Raw genomic sequence first — 20764 nt, 5'->3', positions numbered from 1 at the left:
ATGTGGTCTCGGGAGCGGGTGTGGGTGAGGAGGCGGGCAGCAGAGTTCTGGATATGTTGGAGTTTATTGAGGAGGTTGGATGGTATGCGGTAGACTACTAGAGGATAATATTGCAGTAGTCGAGTCGTGATGTGATAAATGCATGAAATGATATGAAGAATGTAACACTTGCTGCAACTATGATCACCCCATGAACCACTCTTACAGGTCTGTATTTTTTAACAGCCCACCCACCCATCCCCCCTCTTAATATGCCTAATGCTTCCTGGACTGAAATATTGAAAATAAATCACAAAACCTGTTACTTCCCTTCCTCACCAATTTGATGATGAGCTATAAGAAGTAACATATTCAACATTTGAAATCACACTTTGGAGAAATAGAGATATAATGACATTGTTGCCAGGTGAAGTCTTGGTACTTTATAAAGGTTTTTTTTAAGGACAAGCTCACCCTCTAGTGGCCGTTGTTGTTCTGCACTGTTGCTCCTACTATGTTCTAACCTGAGATAGCTTGTTAAAGTAAAAACAAACCAAGTCGAAATATTTGAGGAAAAATATTTAAATGATTTCACACACAAAAAAAACCCATCTGCTGTTCGAATGGTGGTCGTGGTACAACGTGGCACTGACTTTAGTATAAGTGTAGCAATGATTATTTATGCTTATATTTTAATTATCCTGTGCAGTGACCATAATCCCAGCCTGGATATCTTTTGTTTGCATCCTACCCTCAAGTAACCAAATCCTGTTCACACCTGATGTAGAAAACCAGGTTGCCATCTGCAGTAACCAAAGCAGTTTTTCCATCTACCCCATTCAAGATGAATTTCACGCTTCCTTCTTCTTCCCTCCTATGTTATTTAAACTCCCTCTCCATTAAAAAGAAACACTTAGTCATAAAAATGGCACAGAGTTGGATGGTGTTCCTTCTTTTTGCAGGGTGTAGTAAAGCGCTGGAGAATACGCAGGCCTCGACTGTGTCTCAGAAATGTACAGAGGATATAAACACTTTTCTCTGGGAAATTACCCAGGACAGGCCAAAGGAATATGCTGTTCAAAGTAAGTGTTGCTGCCTTTGTATTTCTGTATGTTTAATTGTAAAGTCACATTTGCATTGAGTCTTAGGCAGTGGATGTTCTGGTGAATTTAAACCACAAGGGCCAGCTTTTCTTTGAGCAGGGCCAGCTACATTACTTTTGAAAATAAGTGTTAATTCAAGCCATGGAGTCGATAAATACAAGCCATCCAGAAAACCTTTATCAAACAGCCAACAACATAACGAAAAAGTACACGTCCCACCGTCCGGGACATGTTATTTACAATATTGGACAAGTAGATCTTTCAATTGACTTGTCCGGCGGACAACTGACGTTTTTCGCCCTGATTTATTGACAAATTATTGATAAATTCAGTTTACAAAAGGCAGAACTCATTCACAAATTGTACGTGTCCGCCATTGTTCGTTTAGAAATGTTAGTTTCGGTTCTGCTTGTCGATTCCTAAGGAAATGCATCTCGCCGCTTTCTGAACAGTTAGGCGGGGCGGGGAGGGGCGGGAAGTGTAGCACAGTGGCAGAGTTGGGAAGCAAAACTTGGTTCCGAGTAGGAACAAATAACAATTGTCCGGTCCCGGGATTGATAAGAGTTGTGAGGACAGGAGGCGAGGCCGAGCCCCGCGGACCGCAGCTCTCTCTCTCTATGCTCCGTATCAGCTGATCGCTGCACGGTGCAGCTCAGCGTCTCTCTCTCTCTCTCTCTTTCTACACACAGCAGATCCGCTGCCCGTTTAACAGCCTCATCTTTTTCAAACTTTCTTATGTTCTTTCTCTAACACATAATGATGGTTATTAAGCGTTTTAGCTCCTGTGTTTTTAATATTGACCCTCATTTCCTTTATGAAGTGAAGCAGCCTCCCTGTGTCCTCGCGCTGTACTCACTTCCTCGGACCCCCAGACTCGGAGGAGCACAGGGATGTCAGTATTGTTTATGAAGCAGGGTATAGAAAGTACATTAATGAAATGAAAATACTATTTATTTACTTTTACAAACAGTGAGCAGCTGGGCAGCTGCAGCATGTGTATTGCAGGATATGTGTAAGCGTGCAAGCATCTTTGAGTTGTAGAAAAGCGCTAGGCCTATAGGCTATAAATATAATGTATTATTATTATTATTATTATTATTAGGCCTATGTGTTGGACATGTGTGGTTGGACTCTGTCTCACAGGAAGGTTACAGCATGTGTGTTGCAGGACATGTGTTGGACACACAGACTGTGTGGTTGGACTCTGTCTCACAGGCAGGTTGCAGTGTAACATCAGAGGAGACTGGGCCAATTGTACATTCTCAAACTGCACCACTTAGAACTAACTAAACAATGCAAAGATTATTTTTATATAATTGTATTCAGTAACCGTAAGAAATTAAACAGTATGAAGTGATTCGTAAATAGGAATACAGATTTGACTTAATGTTTTCATAAATATATTTTTCTCCCAGTTTGTCATGGGACTTATTTTTACCCTCTCAAAGAACTGGAATCGATAACCGAAAATGACTAGAATCGAAAAGCAGAACCGGAATCGTTAAAATCCAAACGATACCCAACCCTATGTGTGATGCAGTAAAATCTTACCGCTCACTTACGTTAGCGGTGTCGTAAAAACCGTGGGAAAATGTAAAATACGATGGCGAAGAAGAAGATTCCAGTGGCCCCAATTTGTGTCCATTCTGGACAAGTGAAAAATGTATTCGGACAAGTAAATTGCCTAACTCACTTGTCCATGGACAAGTACTCTCTAAAAACTTTTTCTCACACTGAATAGTAAGTAAAATACAAGTCAACTGACTCATATGTACATCCGAAAGAAAAAATGTGCTTTGAAATAACCGTAATTACGAATATTTATACTACAAACTTAGAAAAGAGAATACACAAGTGTTGATGTACAGTATGTATCCAACACATGGCCTTGCAGTTATTTATTTATGTCAACTATGCCAAGGATATTCAAAGGATTACTGACACTTGTAAATATGATGATGGTGAAAGAGTATGTGTTTAAGAAAAAAAGAATTCTGTTGTTGTTGATTTCTATACATTTTTTTAATTATAAAATAAAGTCTATTATTATTACTATCATGACCCATCATACAACACAGCTTGAAATCTTACCTGTTTCAATCGTATGAATTTCCCAACGGGAATTGATTAAGGTTTATTTTAATTGATCTTAAACCAAAACAAGAAACTAGGTAAAGGTGGAAGAAGTAGGCAACTCGGATATTGTAATTAAGTGAAAGCAGAAGTATCAGTGTAGGAACACTCAGTAACAAGTACAAGTTCTTCATTCAAAATCGTACTAAAGTAAAAGTACAAACAAGTATTAGTATCGAAATATACTTAAAAACCCAAAGTAAAAAAGACTCATTATGCAAATTGATTATATTTTACATCATTAAACTAAATCTGCTAAGTAACTAAAGGTATCAAATAAATGTAGTGGAGTAAAAGTACACGATTTAGCTTTTAATTGTAGTGGGTAAATAAAAGTAGCCAACAATTTAAATAGGCCTACTCGTGTGAAGTACAAATCCCTCAAAATGTTACTTAAGTACAGTACTTGAGTATATCTACTTAGTTACTTTACACCCTGGAACAAGCAGAACCACTGCTCGGGCCTATTCACAAAATACAACTAGCAACAGGTGAAAAAACAACCTCAAGGTACATTTAAAGAACATCATTATAATTACACAACAGCGTCAGTGTAGTGATATGCAGCCTACATATCATTATCTCACCATTAAAACTAGTAGCAGATAGATGTATTAGTATAAAGTATATTGGACTCAACCTTGATGCCAGTCCTCTTTTCATTCATTTCGATGAAGTCATCTAACTGCTAACAAGTCTCACACAGCTAGCTATCAACAAACACTGAAAAACAAGCTATTGTTCGATAAATATAGAATACATATTTTAGTTTGTTGAATGGGCGAACATGGCAAGTTTAAATGTTTGCTTATGAGTTGCTTTTCTACTTCTCACTCAATGTTTTACAGTTTACAGTGGCATTGGTGACCGATTTGTTTGACACTTCACCTGTCCGGTCTTTAGGTGGGGTAGCGGCGCCATGTTTGGCCATTGTAATACACAGGGGCGCTGTTTCACTCATTTGAGACAACAAGGGACAAAAACATTTTTTAAATGATTTGTATTTACAGTTTTTGATTTAAGTGCAATACGCAATATAAATATGTTAGAGCTTTAAAGGGGATTTTGAAGAGTCAAAAAATGATTATTCTTGAATCAAGGAAGCTGATAATTATGTGCATCAACAATCAATCATTAATGATACATGCTTTGTTTTATGAATTAAGTGCGTCTTTTTACATGAAAGGACTGTGGAGGTCGCTGTTTTTCTTCTTTGTATTAAGTTGTGTTTTTTGGTGATGCTTGTGTATGTTTTATCAGTGTACGATGCATTTGGAAAGATGGGCAGCAATGTGAAAGGAGGCAATGCAAACCGGCCTGGCCTGCTGCAGCAGTGTCGCTCTGCACATGGGCCCTCTTTCTCTGCAAAGTACTGTGAGGTGTTCCTTAAACAGGTAACAACAAACAATGTAAAAAAAAACATGATAAAATACCATCCTGACATTTGTTATAGATCCTGAACTGAGTTGTTTTTACTATAGGGAACGGTCCAGTACTTTGTGGGTATTTGTGTTCCTGAATCCTGTGGAGAAGAAGATGTGGAAATTCTGGTGCTGGACGGTCAGTGATTTCAAAATAGGTTTTCTCTGGACAAAGCATTCTGTCATTCCAATACATTATTTTTTTCACCCTTTTTTTTTAAACAGGGAGTCTTCAGTTTGGTCAGACGTCCCTCATTCCTCCTTTACCTCACATCCTGGTCAATCAGTCCACTCAGGAGATGATCATGACCCACTGCTTGTCCGCGATTGAACCCGGTGCATTAGATGCCATCTCTCTGTAAGCATTTTATTGGACATGTTTTTTTTCTTTAAAAAACCTTCCCTTCTGTCTCCCAGGGGTATTCATTACTAAACATCATTCAATGATCAACGATCGATTATCTCGGTAAAGTGGTGTATCAAGTGTATCATCTTTAAGATATGAAACTCATAATGAAAACAAACATGTGCATTTAAACATAGATAAATCTGATAAATTTGGCCGTTTATATATGTATTTCCTTGACACAATTTTTTTTTTTTTCGTAATGTCTGAAGGAGTCAAGAACAAACGTCATGTTGTCTTTTGTGTTGATATAATTATAGCTGATAGTGTTGAATAGGCACATGATATCGTTTCCTATAAATCGCATGCCCCCAAACGGAATCCTATCAAAATCGTATCAGGGCCGATGTTATGTTATCAGCTAATTATTATTTTGTTGTCCAAATAGTGATGTGATTTACACCCCTTCTATATGTGTGATAAACTGAACCACAGAAGTTAAGTGAGATTTCAAGACTTACCTTTTCGCTCCTGCAGGTTTGTTTGTTGTGTAATGGTAGCCATCCCTCTTGCGGCTACCCTGTTAACGGCTATAATAAAGTGGCAAAGAAACAGAGAGGTCAGGCCATCAGCGCAGACTTCCTGTTCAAACACAGGCCTCAACCTTTATGGGACCATGAAGACCAATGGCTCCTACAGTAGTGATATCAATCATGACACGGAGGAAAATAGTAGTAGTAAGTACATTTTGTATTATGTGCAGATGATATGTAAATTATTAACCCCTTGAGAATGACCTTCTCATTTCCAAGTGGGAAAAAAGTCATGAAAAAATGTGTCGAAGAGAAATGATCTGAGGGATTAAGGAAAACTATTCCAGTCTGATAGTTGCAAAAATATTGTTTACCTGAAAAAATATTTATTTGTCTTTCCTAGGCAGCACCAGCATCACATCCCGAAGCTTTTTGTACCGGTGCCTTCAGGCGTTCTCCATACAGAACACCAGGCAGGGAGTCCTGAGCACCTCCTCATCCGTCCCAGGAGGAGGCTACTCCTCCCTGAACGGCATCCGCGTTCTCAGCCTGTTATGGATCATATGTGGACACTCTGCTCAGTTCCCTGTTATAAACAATCTGGGTACGACGAGACTCACTGTCAGTGGTGGAATGTAACAAAGTACATTTACTCGTACTTGAGTGTTTTCATGATATGCTCCATAATACTTGTATTTAACTTAATTAGAAAACCAATATTATACTTTTTACTCCACTAAATGTATCTGTCAGTTATAGTTACAAGTAACGTTACAGATTCAACCAATAAGCTAGAATAACATTAATATGCTAATAAATGGACTATGATATACAGCAGCTGTTTACAAAGCAATTAAAATAAGCTCCACATTTAACAGTTGTGATTAACACATCAATTACCATAATCCAGTTATTAAACATTACACATTGGGTGCTTTTACATTTTCCACTAAGTACATTTTAGAGCCAATTCTTGTGTATTTTACTTAAGTAGGATTTTGAAAGTTGGATTTTTACATCTAACAAAGTATTTCTACAATTTAGTTTTGCTACTTTTACTTAAGCAACAAGTCTGAGTTTATCTTCCAACACTGCTCCATGTGTCACAGTCTCATTCAGTATACAAGTCATTCAGTCACCTAAATATTATTATTGTGAAAAACATTATCTTTTTTCCAGATAACTACAAAAACTGGAGGACAACAGTTGAAAGCAACCCTCTGCATGTGCTTACCATCAGCGGGCCCGTTTTTCTAGCTGTGGACACCTTTTTACTGCTAGGGTAAGACTGAAACAACATTTCATTTTGTTTAAAACCATACTTTATCTGTACAAATAAAACACTGAGTTTTGAAGGAGTTGACCCAACGATTATTGTCTTACATGTAGTGCCATTTATCAACTTAGATTTGCCATGAGTAGATGGACACTTCTAGTACTTTGTGTGATATTGTAGAGAGTAAATCATTCCTACAATAGGCTGTTGAAAACAAGATCTCTGGATTAGCTTGAAAAACAGGGTCATAATATCTGGAAGTACACCATGCTGTTAAATTGTTCAAATGTGAAACTTACATCAACACAATATAGATTGATAAATAGCACTGCAAGTACTGTTAGAGAGTTAAATATTAATTTTAGTTTTGCAGTGAACTGTCCATTTAACTTATCAGTTTTTAGCCGTTTCTAAAGCAGCTTTTGTGTTGTAGGGGTCTGCTTAGTGCGAGGTCTCTGCTGGGCTCCATAAACAAGGCTGATGACAATTTGAGTCCGAGTTTGGTGGCTAACTACCTCCTCAGGAGGATTACAAGGTACTACATGTTGATCATATCACCAAAAGTTATGATTATCTATGTGTCATTCTTTACTTCTAAACAGATTTGAAAGCTCTTCTTTGTATATGAGAAGTTACATAAGTGTGAAAGCTCTTTGTCTTTTCTACAGGATTCAACCACTGCATATGTTTGTTATGTGTCTAACGATTGGCCTCATCTCACTGATCCAGTGGGGACCCTACTGGTTCCCATTTATAGATACACTGATGGATTGTAAGACATACTGGTGGGCTAACTTATTTTTGATAAGCAATCTTCTTCCAGTCCACGAAATAGTAAGTAGTAAATAGATTATTTCCTATTCTGAAATGTTTATATACTTACCTGTTTTTTTTTATCTGATTTCCTCATCTCTCCTCAGTGTATCCCTTGGTCATGGTACCTGTCTCTGGACTTCCAGTGTTATGCCACCACTCCTCTGTTGGTCTATGTTTACAGACTGTATGTCCTTGATTTCTACTTTTGGCAAACTCCCCTTTTGAATCATGGCTGACTTATAACAGCACTACTCCTGTAATCTTATTCCTCTATCCTGTCTTTTGTTGATCAGAAACAGAGGTGTGTTTATAGTTGTTGCTGGAGGTCTTCTGCTGATGACCACTGTGGCCGGAGCTGTTGTAACTGCACTCATGCATCTGCCTGTCTTTCAGCCATCTACCCTGTAAGATCTAGTGATGGTGATACGCAAACAGTTATACAAGTGGAGGCTAACCAGCGGATAAAGTACATTCTTTAAAATTGTGTTAATTCTCTACAATGTTTCTTTGTCTATTTTGCAGGACGTCTGAGTATTACGTCTTATATTACTATGTCAAACCGTACACAAGGTATGGGCCATTTTTAATAGGGATCTTGGCTGGAATATATTTGACAACAAAGAAAGACCCACTGTTAAAACATAAGGTGAGAACACCCTGCCAGACAGCTTATTTTCATTAAGAAATGAACACATTTTAAAGTATTTTGAGAGGTTATCAGGCCAAAGAGACATAGTGATAGGGAACTAATTACTTGGCCCTTTAGTTATTTGTTTTAAATTGCTTATCTACTCCTCTCATCCCCCTAATATTCTCCTTGCATGTGACAGCTTGCCCTTTCTTTGTGCTCGGGCTTTGACCACAGCCGTTTCAAGATATGACCCTGATAGTGGGCTCTGCTTGCCAGAAGGCCGAGTGGTTCACACTCACGTTCAGAACACTAGACATGACTTGTAGTAGATGGCCATAGAATGTTAATTATCCTCTCAGGGTTAGTTAATTATCTGGGACTAAGTGGGAGGGTAAGGGTTAACTCACATGCACATCACACTCATCTCCTTATCGTGTCTTTATGTTGTGTCTTTTCAGTGGCAGGCAGCACTTGGTTGGATCTTCTGTATGTCAGTCATGGCTGCGGTGATTGGATTGTCTTACGTCCTCAAGGAGACCCCAGCCTCGCCCTCTGTGCCCCACGCCCTCTACCAGGGTCTGCACAGGCCGCTCTGGGCTCTGGCTGTGACCTGGATCATACTGACCTGTGAGGATGGGTATGGAGGTAAACAAAGGGCACTCATTTTAATACATTTGTATTTTAAATATGCATCTTAACAAATGATTGAATACACTATACATATGACAGTATCTTGCTTCATAATGTCATTCTTCAAAAGTATAGTATCAATGGCAATATGAGAAACATACTGTATACTGCTCTATTTTTGGCAATTGTTATTAAAGCAGAAAAAATGGTCCTATAATGAACTGGTACGTTTTTCCTACTTGGCTGGTCATGCTCCAAACAACATTTGGGTCCATTCTATTTAAAAGACGATGATAAATAACAGAACTATAAGAAAAGGAAAACATGGATTTTAGATTTTGGGGATATGTGCCTTTGCATCATGCAAATGAAGTCCCAAATAAATGACCTAATCAAAAATGTAAAAACAATGCTCCCTTTTTCTTTATTTCCTGCTCTCTCCAGGTTTGATCAAAAGCCTCTTGTCCCTGGGTTTCTGGGTTCCTCTTTCCAACCTTAGTTTTGCCTGCTATCTGACACATCCCATCTTCATAATCCTTTACATTGGCCTGCAAGAGACCCCAATCCACTACACAGACATAAACTTTGTAAGTCAGCACCTTTTTATTGAGTTTCACGAAGCGACCTTTTAAGATTATACCTTTTTATATTGGTATTTTCGTATCCTTTTCTAAGTTAATGTACTACATTTCTCCCATCTTCTTTAGATGTACCTGTTCTTTGGACACCTGGTGCTCACGCTGGTGTTCAGCTATGTGTTTACCCTGCTGGTTGAGAAGCCATACCTCCTCCTAAAATGGAGAGGTACATAAAGAACACAAAACACTCTATCCAGCTAACACCCCTAATCTTATGTGTTCGTTTGTTGTGCCTTGTAAGTTATTTTAGTTTCTTGATCAAGTAACTTTTTGTAGAAAGATCACACAAAATTGTAACTCAAAAGTATTAATTCAATTGGTCTTTAAGAAAAAAAAGGTTACTATTTAGGATAGTGGCAATTATGCTATTATTTACGGCGTTTCCACATAGTGTACATTCTATATTGAAGCTATTAAAAGAGGAGAGGGCGTGGACTACGGAAACATACTTTAAGTGTAGCTCTCGTGCCAAGAAAAGGCTTGTGTGACGCAAAGTTCATCATATTCCCCCGGCCATTCGACCCCCTCTGAAACTGGACTTGGACATTGCACTTTCCATGGCAGTGACTTAGAAAGTGACACTGACTCAGCTGGTGAGATCATAACAAAGGTTTTCAGTTACTTATGACGCATAAATGGCAAGCTACATTTCCATCGTAGCACTTGCAATATGCTTGGTATGTGCTCTGTGTTACATTGCATTAAGATGAGTAACGCTTTCTGAACAGCCTCAAAGTAATACCTTGATCCTTTGCCACTGTTGATCCCTGCTGCTCACTCAGAAACTTAACTCCTCATGTGGAGATTTTCACAGGAGCTATGTTATAAAATCAGAAGTTTATTTTTATTTTTTAAACAACACTATTTCTCTGAGAATCTTAGTCCAATGATGACAGTTTCAGCATTTAATGTTCTTAATGAAATGGTGTTTTAGTTCAATTTTAGGCAAGACCCTGCGTTAAGTGTATGATAAGATCCAAACATGGCTACCTATTTATTTATTTTTAATATAGTGATCTCATATCAGACATTTTCTGGCTACATTACAGGAAATACTGAGCATGGCTGTTATAAGTGTTGATTTCATATACTGTAAGTTCTATATTGTGTAACTCCATATGTAAATGTATTTAACCTTGAATATATTGTTCACATCACATCATTGATGGTTTTGTGTCCTCATTATCTGATGTTGTGCTCTTAAGGTAAATAAAACCTTTCATAATGTGTGTGTATTGTATCATTGTGACCCTTTGTAGTGTGTGTGTTTCCAACAACTTTTTGTGGGAGGTGATTTACACATAAAGCCATGGCCCTTTGATATATTTACTTTATTTAATTTGTATTTATATGTTTGAATGTCTTTTCAAATGTTTTCTCATGTCTTTTGTAAGGACCGCTTCTTGTTTATTTTTTGGATGAAATATCTGAAAGCATTATGTTAAATTATTTATTGGTAGAATATGATCCTGGCATTGTTGAATCTTGTTTTTCCGTGGCTGTGTTATTGTTTTTCCATGTAAAAATCCATTAGCAGCTATAAACATCCAGCCCCCCCTCCTGTGCTCCTGTGCTGTGCGTTATTGTTGGTCAGTAGATGCATATAATTGCTGTTGTAAACATAATAAGGTCGTGTGTGGTGTTTAAAACAAGTATTATTCAAATATTAGCCTTCTCCATCCTGAGCCTCATCGGCCGCCTATATGGCAAACATTCATACATCCGGCTCATAAATCCTGCTAGCTGCAGCGAGTGGTGGACATTCAAGACCAACCATGTTGCATGGCGCAAATTAACAGACCACTAATTTTTAGGCTAACCTTATTTGTTATTACCGTCCAAATGGGCCACTAATCTGAAGGAAAATTATCCCGATTATAAAATGCTAACATTTGGAAATAGCCAACAAAATCAACTCAATCTGAATACTGAGTGTTCAACGGGTGAACTTTGAAAAACTCTCAATTAATTCCATAATCACACAAGCAAAATGGCAAGTCACAGAAATAATTACCCAAAATGTAACCTACATTTTGCATTTTAAAGTCAAAAGCTTCAATCTGGTGCAAACAACGCGTTACGAGGCTAGATCAGGAGGATAGACAATCCATAATTAAATATATTCATGGACACATTGGTCTTAAAGAGCAACTTGCAGGTTAGAGACACCAGTGAATAAATGTGTAGGAAAATGATGAATACACTAGATTTTCAAAAATATATACAGAAATATACACTACAGTGACATCTGGCGTCGTTTTAGTAAGACATTTTCACTTCCGCATAAAAAAGCCTCCACACGTGACCTCCCGCGTGTGACGTAACATGGGAGAGAGCGGCCGGTGTAGGAATAAACATGGATCACAATGCTAGTTTTGACACAAAAGAGGTTGAAAATATATATTCGAATGCATATGATTATAATTATGAGTCTGCTATGCATCCAAGAGACCAGGAGCAGCCAAGGATTAGAAAAAATAACGGCCATCGCAGAGAAATGGAGCTTTGGTGTGTGGAGAACCAGTGGAGAACAGAGCAGCTAATAATCTAATAATCTAAAGTATTATTTAATGTTTAAATAAAGGTTAATTCGTTTTTCTGTTTTGCACCTCCTCCTATTAATATCTTTGTACATCCTGCTCTAAACTGTTTTATTGTAGAGATCACTTTCAGTATCTTCTTGATTTTTTATATTCTATATTTCTATCACAGACCTTCTACTTTCCCCCTATGAAAGTATGTACTCTTAATATTTTTTTAATCAAATATAACATAAAAACAATAATTCAATAACGTGCTTTAACCACTAGGCGGTGCACACAAGGTACACACAGCTATAATAACTTTGTATTATTAGTGTAGGACACTTAGTATGTACAACATCTGAAGATGTGTAGTTTTATTCATGTTTTCACATAATTTTATAGCATATTGCTATACTATTTCAGACTCAGTATTTACATTCTTATATTCAAAGAAAATCAAAGTCCTTTTATATCAGCTGTGCACCGTTATGGTGTAAATATAACCTATCTACGAATTAGATCAAATATAAAAGTCAGCCGAATTAAGGTTGATACTGCAAGGAGACGTATTGTGTGAAGAGAAATTGAAGATGTTGTTTAATTGTTGATATATTTATGATCCACGTCCAGTATTCAGTTTCGGCGGCATTTCTTCCAGTTTTTCCAAAGGTCTTCTCATCAGGGCTCTATAAATAAAGAACTACGGCAGATCTGTAATATGTAATGCAGCCGAACCGTGTATTACAATGCCGTTATGTGATGACTTTCAAAGAGTAAAGCAAGAACACTCGGAATTAAGAATTATTTTATTCTTTTAAAATGTTTTCCGGATTTCATATCATATAAACACCAAATCCCAGCATGCATTGCGGCTAAAACATCCAAATAGCGAGCTTAAACCATAGCTGAGGATCTTGGGTAATCGCTCGAAATGCCTACGTCTGTTTCCGGTTATTTTTATTTTGAAATTCAGTTCCTGAAGGATGCCAACAAAGCCCAAGATTATGGAATCAAACCAATAAATAAAAGCAAGGATAATTGTGTGTTATTGGTGAGTAAATAACAGTGTGTTATTTTGAAAAGAATAACAAATTAGAAGGGAAAAAAGATTTAAAAAATACAGATTTCAGTGTTCTGAGGCTCTGAGCCCCATTTATTTTCCTCACAGACGGAAACAAAAGTCCGAAATTATACGATTTAAAATAAAAGCAATAATTGTGGCTTGATATTGGGTAAGAACATGTTTTTATGAACCACACAGCTTCCGGTCTTCCACGACCCGACCGGAGAAAAAGACGTGCTGCAGGCACGAAACACATTACCAGTAGAAATACATTGCTTTTAAAATCGTGCTGTGCAACACGAAAAAAAGGGGAAAATCGTGTTGGTGAACACGAATCAATAGATTTTAAATTGTGTTGGTGAACACGAAATGCCATGAAACTGGGTTGGCCCACACAAACAACACAGACAGAGGGAAACAAACAGACACAAAGTAGACGGCTGGAGCAGTACAGCCACCACAGCGTTACCTAATGCAACTCCACACTACGTCTTACGGTGCCGTGTACCGGAGGGGAGAGAGAGAGAGCAGTGAAGGGGGGAGAAAGATGTAATACGGTTTTCTGCTAAAGCTGTGGAGAGTATGTGCTGCAGGGAGGTGGATGCACAATGCACCCAGGAACGAAAGCTAGCTCCGGTCCTTTTCCTGTGAAACTGTGGACTCGATGTCCTGACAGGCTGGAGTTTGTGCAACCTGCACAAACTCCAGCTCACCATGATTACAAATGGTGAAATGCAATATAAAATTACCGAAAAAATACTAGCTCACTAAATCACAACCGCTCAAACCAACTACAAACTACTACCGCGGATTGGGCAGAGAACGAGTCCGAGAAAGTTGCTCCTCCATGTGACGCAATATGACGCGTTTGACGTATGACGTTAAAAAAACTGTTTTTAGTAGCAGAGCTCAAAACGGCTCCTTTTCCTCCGAATTCCTGCCCTTATGTCTTGTAAAACATATCAAATCCTACATTAAAATTTGTAATTGTAATTTTCAGGCAAGGTTGAGCATAAATGTAGTAAAAAAAAAAACCTGCAAGTTGCTCTTTAAGCCCGCCCCATCAGATCAGCATACAGTTGCCCCAGAGCCATCAACATCCAAGCTACTGTATACCGCCGGACGTCTGCACCAGTACTAACTCAGCCTCCCTCTGCATCTTCTGATTCAGTGGACCGACTGTTTGGAGGAAAGTGAAACGGGCTGGTGTGTGGCAGACTAAGATTGTTACCGTTCCTGACGCTGTGGTGACAAAAGCATGGGCTGCGATGTGTCCGATGCTTTGATTGGGTACTACAGCGTTCACCACAAAACCATGAAATGGTACAAGACATTTTTTTACCATTTTCTTCACATAGCAGTGGTGAACAGCTTCCTACTCCACAAGGAGCTGCACAAGGTGAGGGGTGACCCCGGCAGGACGAAGCCACACACCCAGAAGTCCTTCAGGGAGCAGCTTGCTGCAGACATGAGGGGTGAAGTCCCTGCAGTACCACCACCACTCCCCCCCCCCCCCCCCACTCATCATCACTCGTATGCATTCCCAAGTATTATGGGGAAGATGCCACCGCGCTCAGGAGGTGCTCTGGTGCTGGCAACAAAACGGTGAAGACCTATCTACTGCACTAAGTGCCTGGTGCCTCATTTCAAAAACACTAAAGACATTCAGGTTGTGTACATTTTTTCTTTTTTGCCAGTGTTTACAAAAAAAATGCTTGTGTTGTTATTTCGGTTTTAGTGTAGTTTTTTAGTGTTTTATTTTTTAAATAAATCTGCTCCTGTTGGAGACAAATTTATCCTATGTTTCCTAATTTTTATTGTGTAAGTAAACCTTCCTAGAAGTGTTAGTCGGGTGATAAACATGTAAGGACTGTGGCAAAGTCCACACACAGACACACACAAAAAAAGACACACACAAAAAAAGAAATGTAATTTAAAAATGTTTTTAAATGATTAATTTTTTTATAAAAACTTATATTTAGATGGAATGATTACCTATAGTGATAATACAATTATTTTTACAGTATGGTACCTGAAAAAGGTCAAATGGCACTGATGGTATCCAAATGTGCCAAAATGTGCCCAAAGGTCAGTCTTCTTTTTGCTAAACCTCTCTAAAAAGGTAATATTTCACTTGTTTTGCCTCAATCTTGATACAGGGTAGTTATTAAATGTTGTACTTTGGATTCCTAAAGCTTTTAGTCTACCTTACCATCATCCAAGGGTAGTTTTCACTATAAGTAAAAAATACTTTTTGGACGGACACTATAATTTAAAGTTTTTTACTATGTTCAATCAGAATTTTCTTTAAAATAAAAAACATTTATATTGATTCTGACTCTTCTACATCCAACTCACAGGTTTATCATTACTTTGAGAAAAAAGATTATTAATGTTCCCCTTTTAGAAGTGTAGTTGTGGTAATTTGTTCTGGAAATGTCATTTTCGAGCCGGAGACCTGAAAAACAGGCTTGGGGTCTAACAGGTTAACCTATGGATTAACCTTCACCAGCGTTTTTATCGTTTTAATGCCATTGAGGACCTCTTTTGGCCAGACAACGACAAAGGTAAGCCATTTTGCCATTTTAGCTACCTAGCGCCATGTGTTTTGATGTCTGTTTTTGTTTATAAAGTTGCGAGTTCTCACCATAGAGTGATGTACAGTTGTAAGAAAAAGTATGTGAACCCTTTGGAACTACCTGGATTTCTGCATAAATTGGTCATAAAATGTGTTCTGATCTTCATCTAAGTCACAACAATAGACAAACACAGTCTGCTTAAGCTAAAACCACACAAACAATTATATGTCTTTATGTTTTTATTTAACACACCATGTAAACATTCACAGTGCAGGGTGGGAAAAGTATGTGAACCCTTGGATTTAATAACTGGTTGACCCTCCTTTGGCAGCAATAACCTCAACCAAACGTTTCCTATAGTTGCATATCAGACCTGCACAACGGTCAGGAGGAATTTTGGACCATTCCTCTTTACAAAACTGTTTCAGTTCAGCAATATTCTTGGGATGTCTGGTGTGAATCGCTCTCTTGAGGTCATGCCACAGCATCTCAATTGGGTTGAGGTCAGGACTCTGACTGGGCCACTCCAGAAGGCGGATTTTCTTCTGTTGAAGCCATTCTGTTGTTGATTTACTTCTGGCTTTGGGTCGTTGTCCTGTTGCATCATCCATCTTCTGTTGAGCTTCAATTGGTGGACAGATGGCCTTAAGTTCTCCAGCAAAATGTCTTGATAAACTTGAGAATTCATTTTTCCGTCGATGATGGCAATCTGTCCAGGCCCTGAGGCAGCAAAGCAGCCCCAAACCATGATGCTCCCTCCACCATACTTCACAGTTGGGATGAGGTTTTGATGTTGGTGTGCTGTGCCTTTTTTTCTCCACACATAGCGTTGTGTGTTCCTTCCAAACAACTCAACTTTGGTTTCATCTGTCCACAGAATATTTTGCCAGTAGTGCTGGAACATCCAGGTGCTCTTTTGCAAAATTCAAACGTTCAGATCAGAACACATTTTATGACCAACTTATGTAGAAATCCAGGTAATTCCAAAGGGTTCACATACTTTTTCTTGCAACTGTATGTACCTATCGTCTCTGTGTCTTCTCGCGATGCTAATCGATGGGTTGGGTGTGCAGCTACAATAAGTAATAAGGGTGTTATGAGTGAGTTTCTGTGCAAAACGCCGTTAGCATTTTTTCGCTCGTGGCTAATTCAGAGGTTGAGCGCTAGCTTTGTGGGTTTCTTTTGTAAAAAAAAAAAAAGATCTGTTAGCTAAGTTTCTTCCCGTTAAAGGATATAAAACATTAATAGTTTATTAAATATTAAGATGCCCTCAGATGCTGTTTCCTGCAGATGATGCGTTTTTTCGCCCGGGGGGGATGGGGTTCAACAGGTTAATGGGGGATTAACAGGTTAAATCTTTCCGCACAGCATTCACCAACTACGAATGCAGCAGTATTCTTAAAGCAGGAGCTAAGGATACTAACCAAGCTTTCATGTCAGCCTCCCATGAAAAGGCATCATGTTGTTTCCGTACTGGAACACATTGGAACTCATGTAGTCCAGCAAAAGGAGGTCCTACAGCTATCTTCCTTGCGCTTGCTGTATGTGGAAGAGCTGAACCTGTTCCTTGGTCACCTGGTGCTCACGATAGCGTCCAGCTATTTGTTTACCAAGCCATTCCTCCTCCTAAAATGGAAAGTCACATAAAGATTTTATACAAATACATACAAGCTCACATATATAGATTGTCACTTGAGTAATGTTGTCAAATCAGCACGATATGAGATAAAAAGACAACACAATTTCCAAATGTTTAATCTGTAATTAGTTTCCAATTTCAGTATCCAAAGTTTCAAATAAAATCATGCTTAATTTTATATTGTAGGCAAGACCATGTGTCCAGTGGTGTAAGATGAAATCAAAAATATGGCTAGGTATTTCTTTGATATAGTGATCTCATGTCAACTATTTGCTCCTGCCTTTATGAGTTCTGGAAAAGCATGCTTCAGCTGACTCTCTCACGCTCCCAAACCAACAAAACGTAGTCGTGACGCACACTTCTTACATGTGCAGCACATTGCCCATCTGGTCCTGTCCCAATGAGTTTAGGGAAGGAGGGCAGACGCTAGGGCGAGGCAGACTGTGCAACAACATGGTGTAAAAATATATCTTGCTTTGGTAAGACGACACTTCTGTTACCATGACTACAAGAGGCCATGTCCATTCCAAAGCCCTATAACAACATGCTCAAGATGGTGTATCGTGTCTGAGACGCTTTCAAAATTGTAATAATACTGTTTTGGAGAAATAAAGTAAGCTTATGCTTAAAGAAATACTGAGCAGTATGTTATTATTGTTGCGCTCATATACATTCTTTATTTTCCGTAATGACATGTTTTTAAAGATGTACACTGTTGACCCCCTCGCCACAGAATACAGAAAGTTCAATTGTGTTTGTCAATACATTTATTTATTTATCACTTTTTGCCTAACTTTTAATATGCCATTTTAACCAATAAAGTGTTTGCATAGACCCCAAATGTATTTCTTCTCAGAAGCAACACACACGCACACACACACGCACACACGCACGCACGCACCCACGCACACACACGCTACATTTTAGTGCTTCTTGGTGACTAAATTGAAATCATGTCTAGTCGGTTTATGTGACACAATATCAGTAAAGCTTAATTGTAATGCTTTATCACATGAATCTACTTTTATTTGTTCCTGAAAACCTACAAAAGTTACTACATTACAATTAATCTCGAAATACAGAAGGATCAACTCAAAATTGTTAAAGCAAAAAATGTTGAAGTGTACACAGCATGCACCAATAGTCCAATAATATTCTCTATTGCTTATTAAATGCAAAATCACCACAAGAACCACAGGTGGTCATTTCAAGTGTAATGTTCTGTTAATTAAGCATCCAAAGCAGACCAGAGAAAAGTGTAATGGTCCTGCAGGAAAATTACAGGAGCGAATAAAAAAGAATGTCCAAACAAAATAAGTTAGAGATATGCAAGGTGTAAATCAAAGACAGTAGGAGCTCTGTTGCAGCAATAATGCACCGACAGTTGTGAGAGCTGGATAACAGCATGAGATGAAATTACTTGAAGTGAGAACATGTTATGAATATGTTTTCAGAAAATTACTCACAATTAAATGAAACAGACTCTCCAAAAAGTAAATGTTCGAAGTTGTATGCAAATGTAGGCAATAATTATATGCCACATGTTCAAGTGTAACCAAGCTCTTGAACAGCCTGCTACTTTTTCAAAGTTCGTTCAATATACAGCTGCAGTAAAGCAGTTGGTGGTCATTGAGAGCTATTATTCCCCACAAATGTATACAAAATATAAAAGATTACTCAAAACCTAATCAACTAAAGTGTGATCAACCCACAGAGTTTAGTCAATGGATTTAACTTTAGTTATAAAGTGGTTGAAGCAAGCCATTACATTAAATAGCCTACTGGCAGTGGCGGCCGGCCCATAGGGGCGCTAGGGGCGCCGCCCCACCTCTTCCCACATACAAAAAATTTTTAAAAAAATAAAAATTAAATAAAAAAATAAAAAAAATTTAAATATATATTTCAAAAATATATATATTTTATATTTTTGATTTTTAATGAACAAGGTAAATATCATACAATTGGTATCAGTAAAATGTATAATCTACAATAAAATCTTGTTTAAAATTGTGTTACGATGTCTAAAGTTACTGATAAGTCACATGTTTCCTGCCTGGCCTTGCCCTTGGCAATTAGTTTATCATTACGGGGCGCTGCCCCCGAGCCAAACAGCAGCAACCAGCACGTTGCAAAAGTCTCAATAGTAAACTGTGCCGCCGAAACATAATTTCAGCCAATCAGCGCCGTCAAATATTTTGGTCACGAGAGCGCTCCTGTTGGCGCCCACGTTGCTTACGTGCGTTGACGTGAGTTGTTTTTAGACGCGTGAGGAACTGGGGTAGTATCTATAGTAACGCAGTGTAGGCGGAGCCGTAACGTCATCTTCAATGAGCTCCCCAGAAAAACAACACAGCCGTTGCTCTTAGCACTCAGAGCTCACAGCTCTTCATATCTGTTCAGAAACTAGACAAAAGTTAAACAAGTACAAACCACATACTGTCTGTGTCATGGCGAATACAGTCGCTGGTTTATTTATGTCTGTATAGGCCGTTGTTGTGAGTGTGGACGGTCGGAGCATTTACAACGTTAGCTTAGCCAAATCTCCATTAGAAAACACGCATTTTAAAAGGTTTTTCGCCTGCCGTCTGCCTGCAGACTTGTCAAAGCCTTAATTCATGGTTTTTACTATCCGGTATCAGTATGTTGTTACTTCGGCATCATTTTGAAACGTGTATTACAATTAAATCACGGTCAAATATGTTCATCTTGTTGTAGTTGTAGCCCCCTTGACAGCGATTCTCTCTCTAGTTTTAGACTGCGGTCAAGCCAGCCTCCACTCGGAAAAATCTAGTGAAGCCAGCCCTCACGTGATATTGCGGTGCGCGAATATCCTATGCATTACGGTAGAGTAAAAAAAAAAAAAAAAATCCTCCCTCTGTGTTTAGATGAGAATAAAACAAAAACTGTCCAGTATCATAGATCCATCTCACTCCAGGGTGATAGCAGGACACCCCATGTAGTCACTCAGAAAGGATCAGGACATTCTGATGTACAGTTTCAAAATAAAAGACCTGATAGCTCATATATGAGACTTCAAAGGTCTTTTATTTTGAAACTGTACATCAGAATGTCCTGATTTCTTCTGAGTGACTAGATGGGGTGTCCTGCTATCACCCTGGAGTGAGATGGATCTATGATACTGGACAGTTTTTGTTTTATTCTCATCTAAAAACAGGGATGATAGCTCATACAATAGAGATTTCAAAGGTCTTTTATTTTGAAACTCTACATCAGAATGTCCTGATTTTTTCTGAGTGACTAGATGGGATGTGCTGCTATCACCCTGAAGTGAGATGGATCTATGATACTGGACAGTCTTGGTTTTATTCTCATCCAAAAACAGGGATGATAGCTCCTACAATAGAGATTTCAAAGGTCTTTTATTTTGAAACTCTACATCAGAATGTCCTGATTTTTTCTGAGTGACTAGATGGGATTTCCTGCTTTCACCC

The 20764-nt window shown here is 38.4% G+C and overlaps 1 protein-coding gene and 1 long non-coding RNA gene across 3 annotated transcripts; one reads left to right on the top strand and one right to left on the bottom strand.

Annotated features, from left to right (window-relative positions):
• Positions 1 to 20: 20 nt before the first annotated feature.
• oacyl (O-acyltransferase like) lies at positions 21 to 10735 on the top strand. 2 transcript variants are annotated; one of them, XM_079657975.1, is made up of 16 exons: positions 21 to 24; positions 942 to 1061; positions 4476 to 4609; positions 4697 to 4775; positions 4862 to 4994; positions 5520 to 5719; positions 5919 to 6119; positions 6695 to 6797; positions 7225 to 7326; positions 7460 to 7625; positions 7712 to 7791; positions 7901 to 8011; positions 8130 to 8253; positions 8697 to 8883; positions 9313 to 9455; positions 9576 to 10735. In XM_079657975.1, coding segments are annotated over exons 2-16 (1869 nt in total). In that variant the 5' UTR covers positions 21 to 24; positions 942 to 1060; the 3' UTR covers positions 9681 to 10735. The 2 variants fall into 2 exon arrangements, with proteins under 2 accessions (XP_079514101.1, XP_079514100.1); XM_079657974.1 differs by lacking the exon at positions 21 to 24 and having other exon boundaries at positions 762 to 1061.
• Positions 4886 to 17285, bottom strand: LOC307024124. Its single transcript, XR_013803847.1, has 5 exons — positions 17098 to 17285; positions 8646 to 8863; positions 5890 to 6064; positions 5504 to 5572; positions 4886 to 4992 (listed from the first exon to the last, which is right to left on the bottom strand). It is a non-coding gene; the product is annotated as an uncharacterized lncRNA (long non-coding RNA).
• Between the last annotated feature and the right edge of the window lie 3479 nt (positions 17286 to 20764).

This window comes from Notothenia rossii, assembly GCF_949606895.1.
Source record: "Notothenia rossii genome assembly, chromosome: 11".
In the NCBI taxonomy this organism is placed as follows: Eukaryota; Metazoa; Chordata; class Actinopteri; order Perciformes; family Nototheniidae; genus Notothenia; species Notothenia rossii.
The sequence above is the reverse complement of the archived record's forward strand: the minus strand, read 5'-3'. Positions and strand labels throughout refer to the sequence as shown.

Coding starts and splice junctions, on each gene's coding strand:
- oacyl (XM_079657974.1), top strand. CDS start 824: ATGAATTTCACGCTTCCTTCTTCTTCCCTCCTATGTTATTTAAACTCC. Junction 1,062..4,475: donor AAAGGAATATGCTGTTCAAA/GTAAGTGTTGCT, acceptor ATGTTTTATCAG/TGTACGATGCATTTGGAAAG. Junction 6,798..7,224: donor GACACCTTTTTACTGCTAGG/GTAAGACTGAAA, acceptor TTTGTGTTGTAG/GGGTCTGCTTAGTGCGAGGT.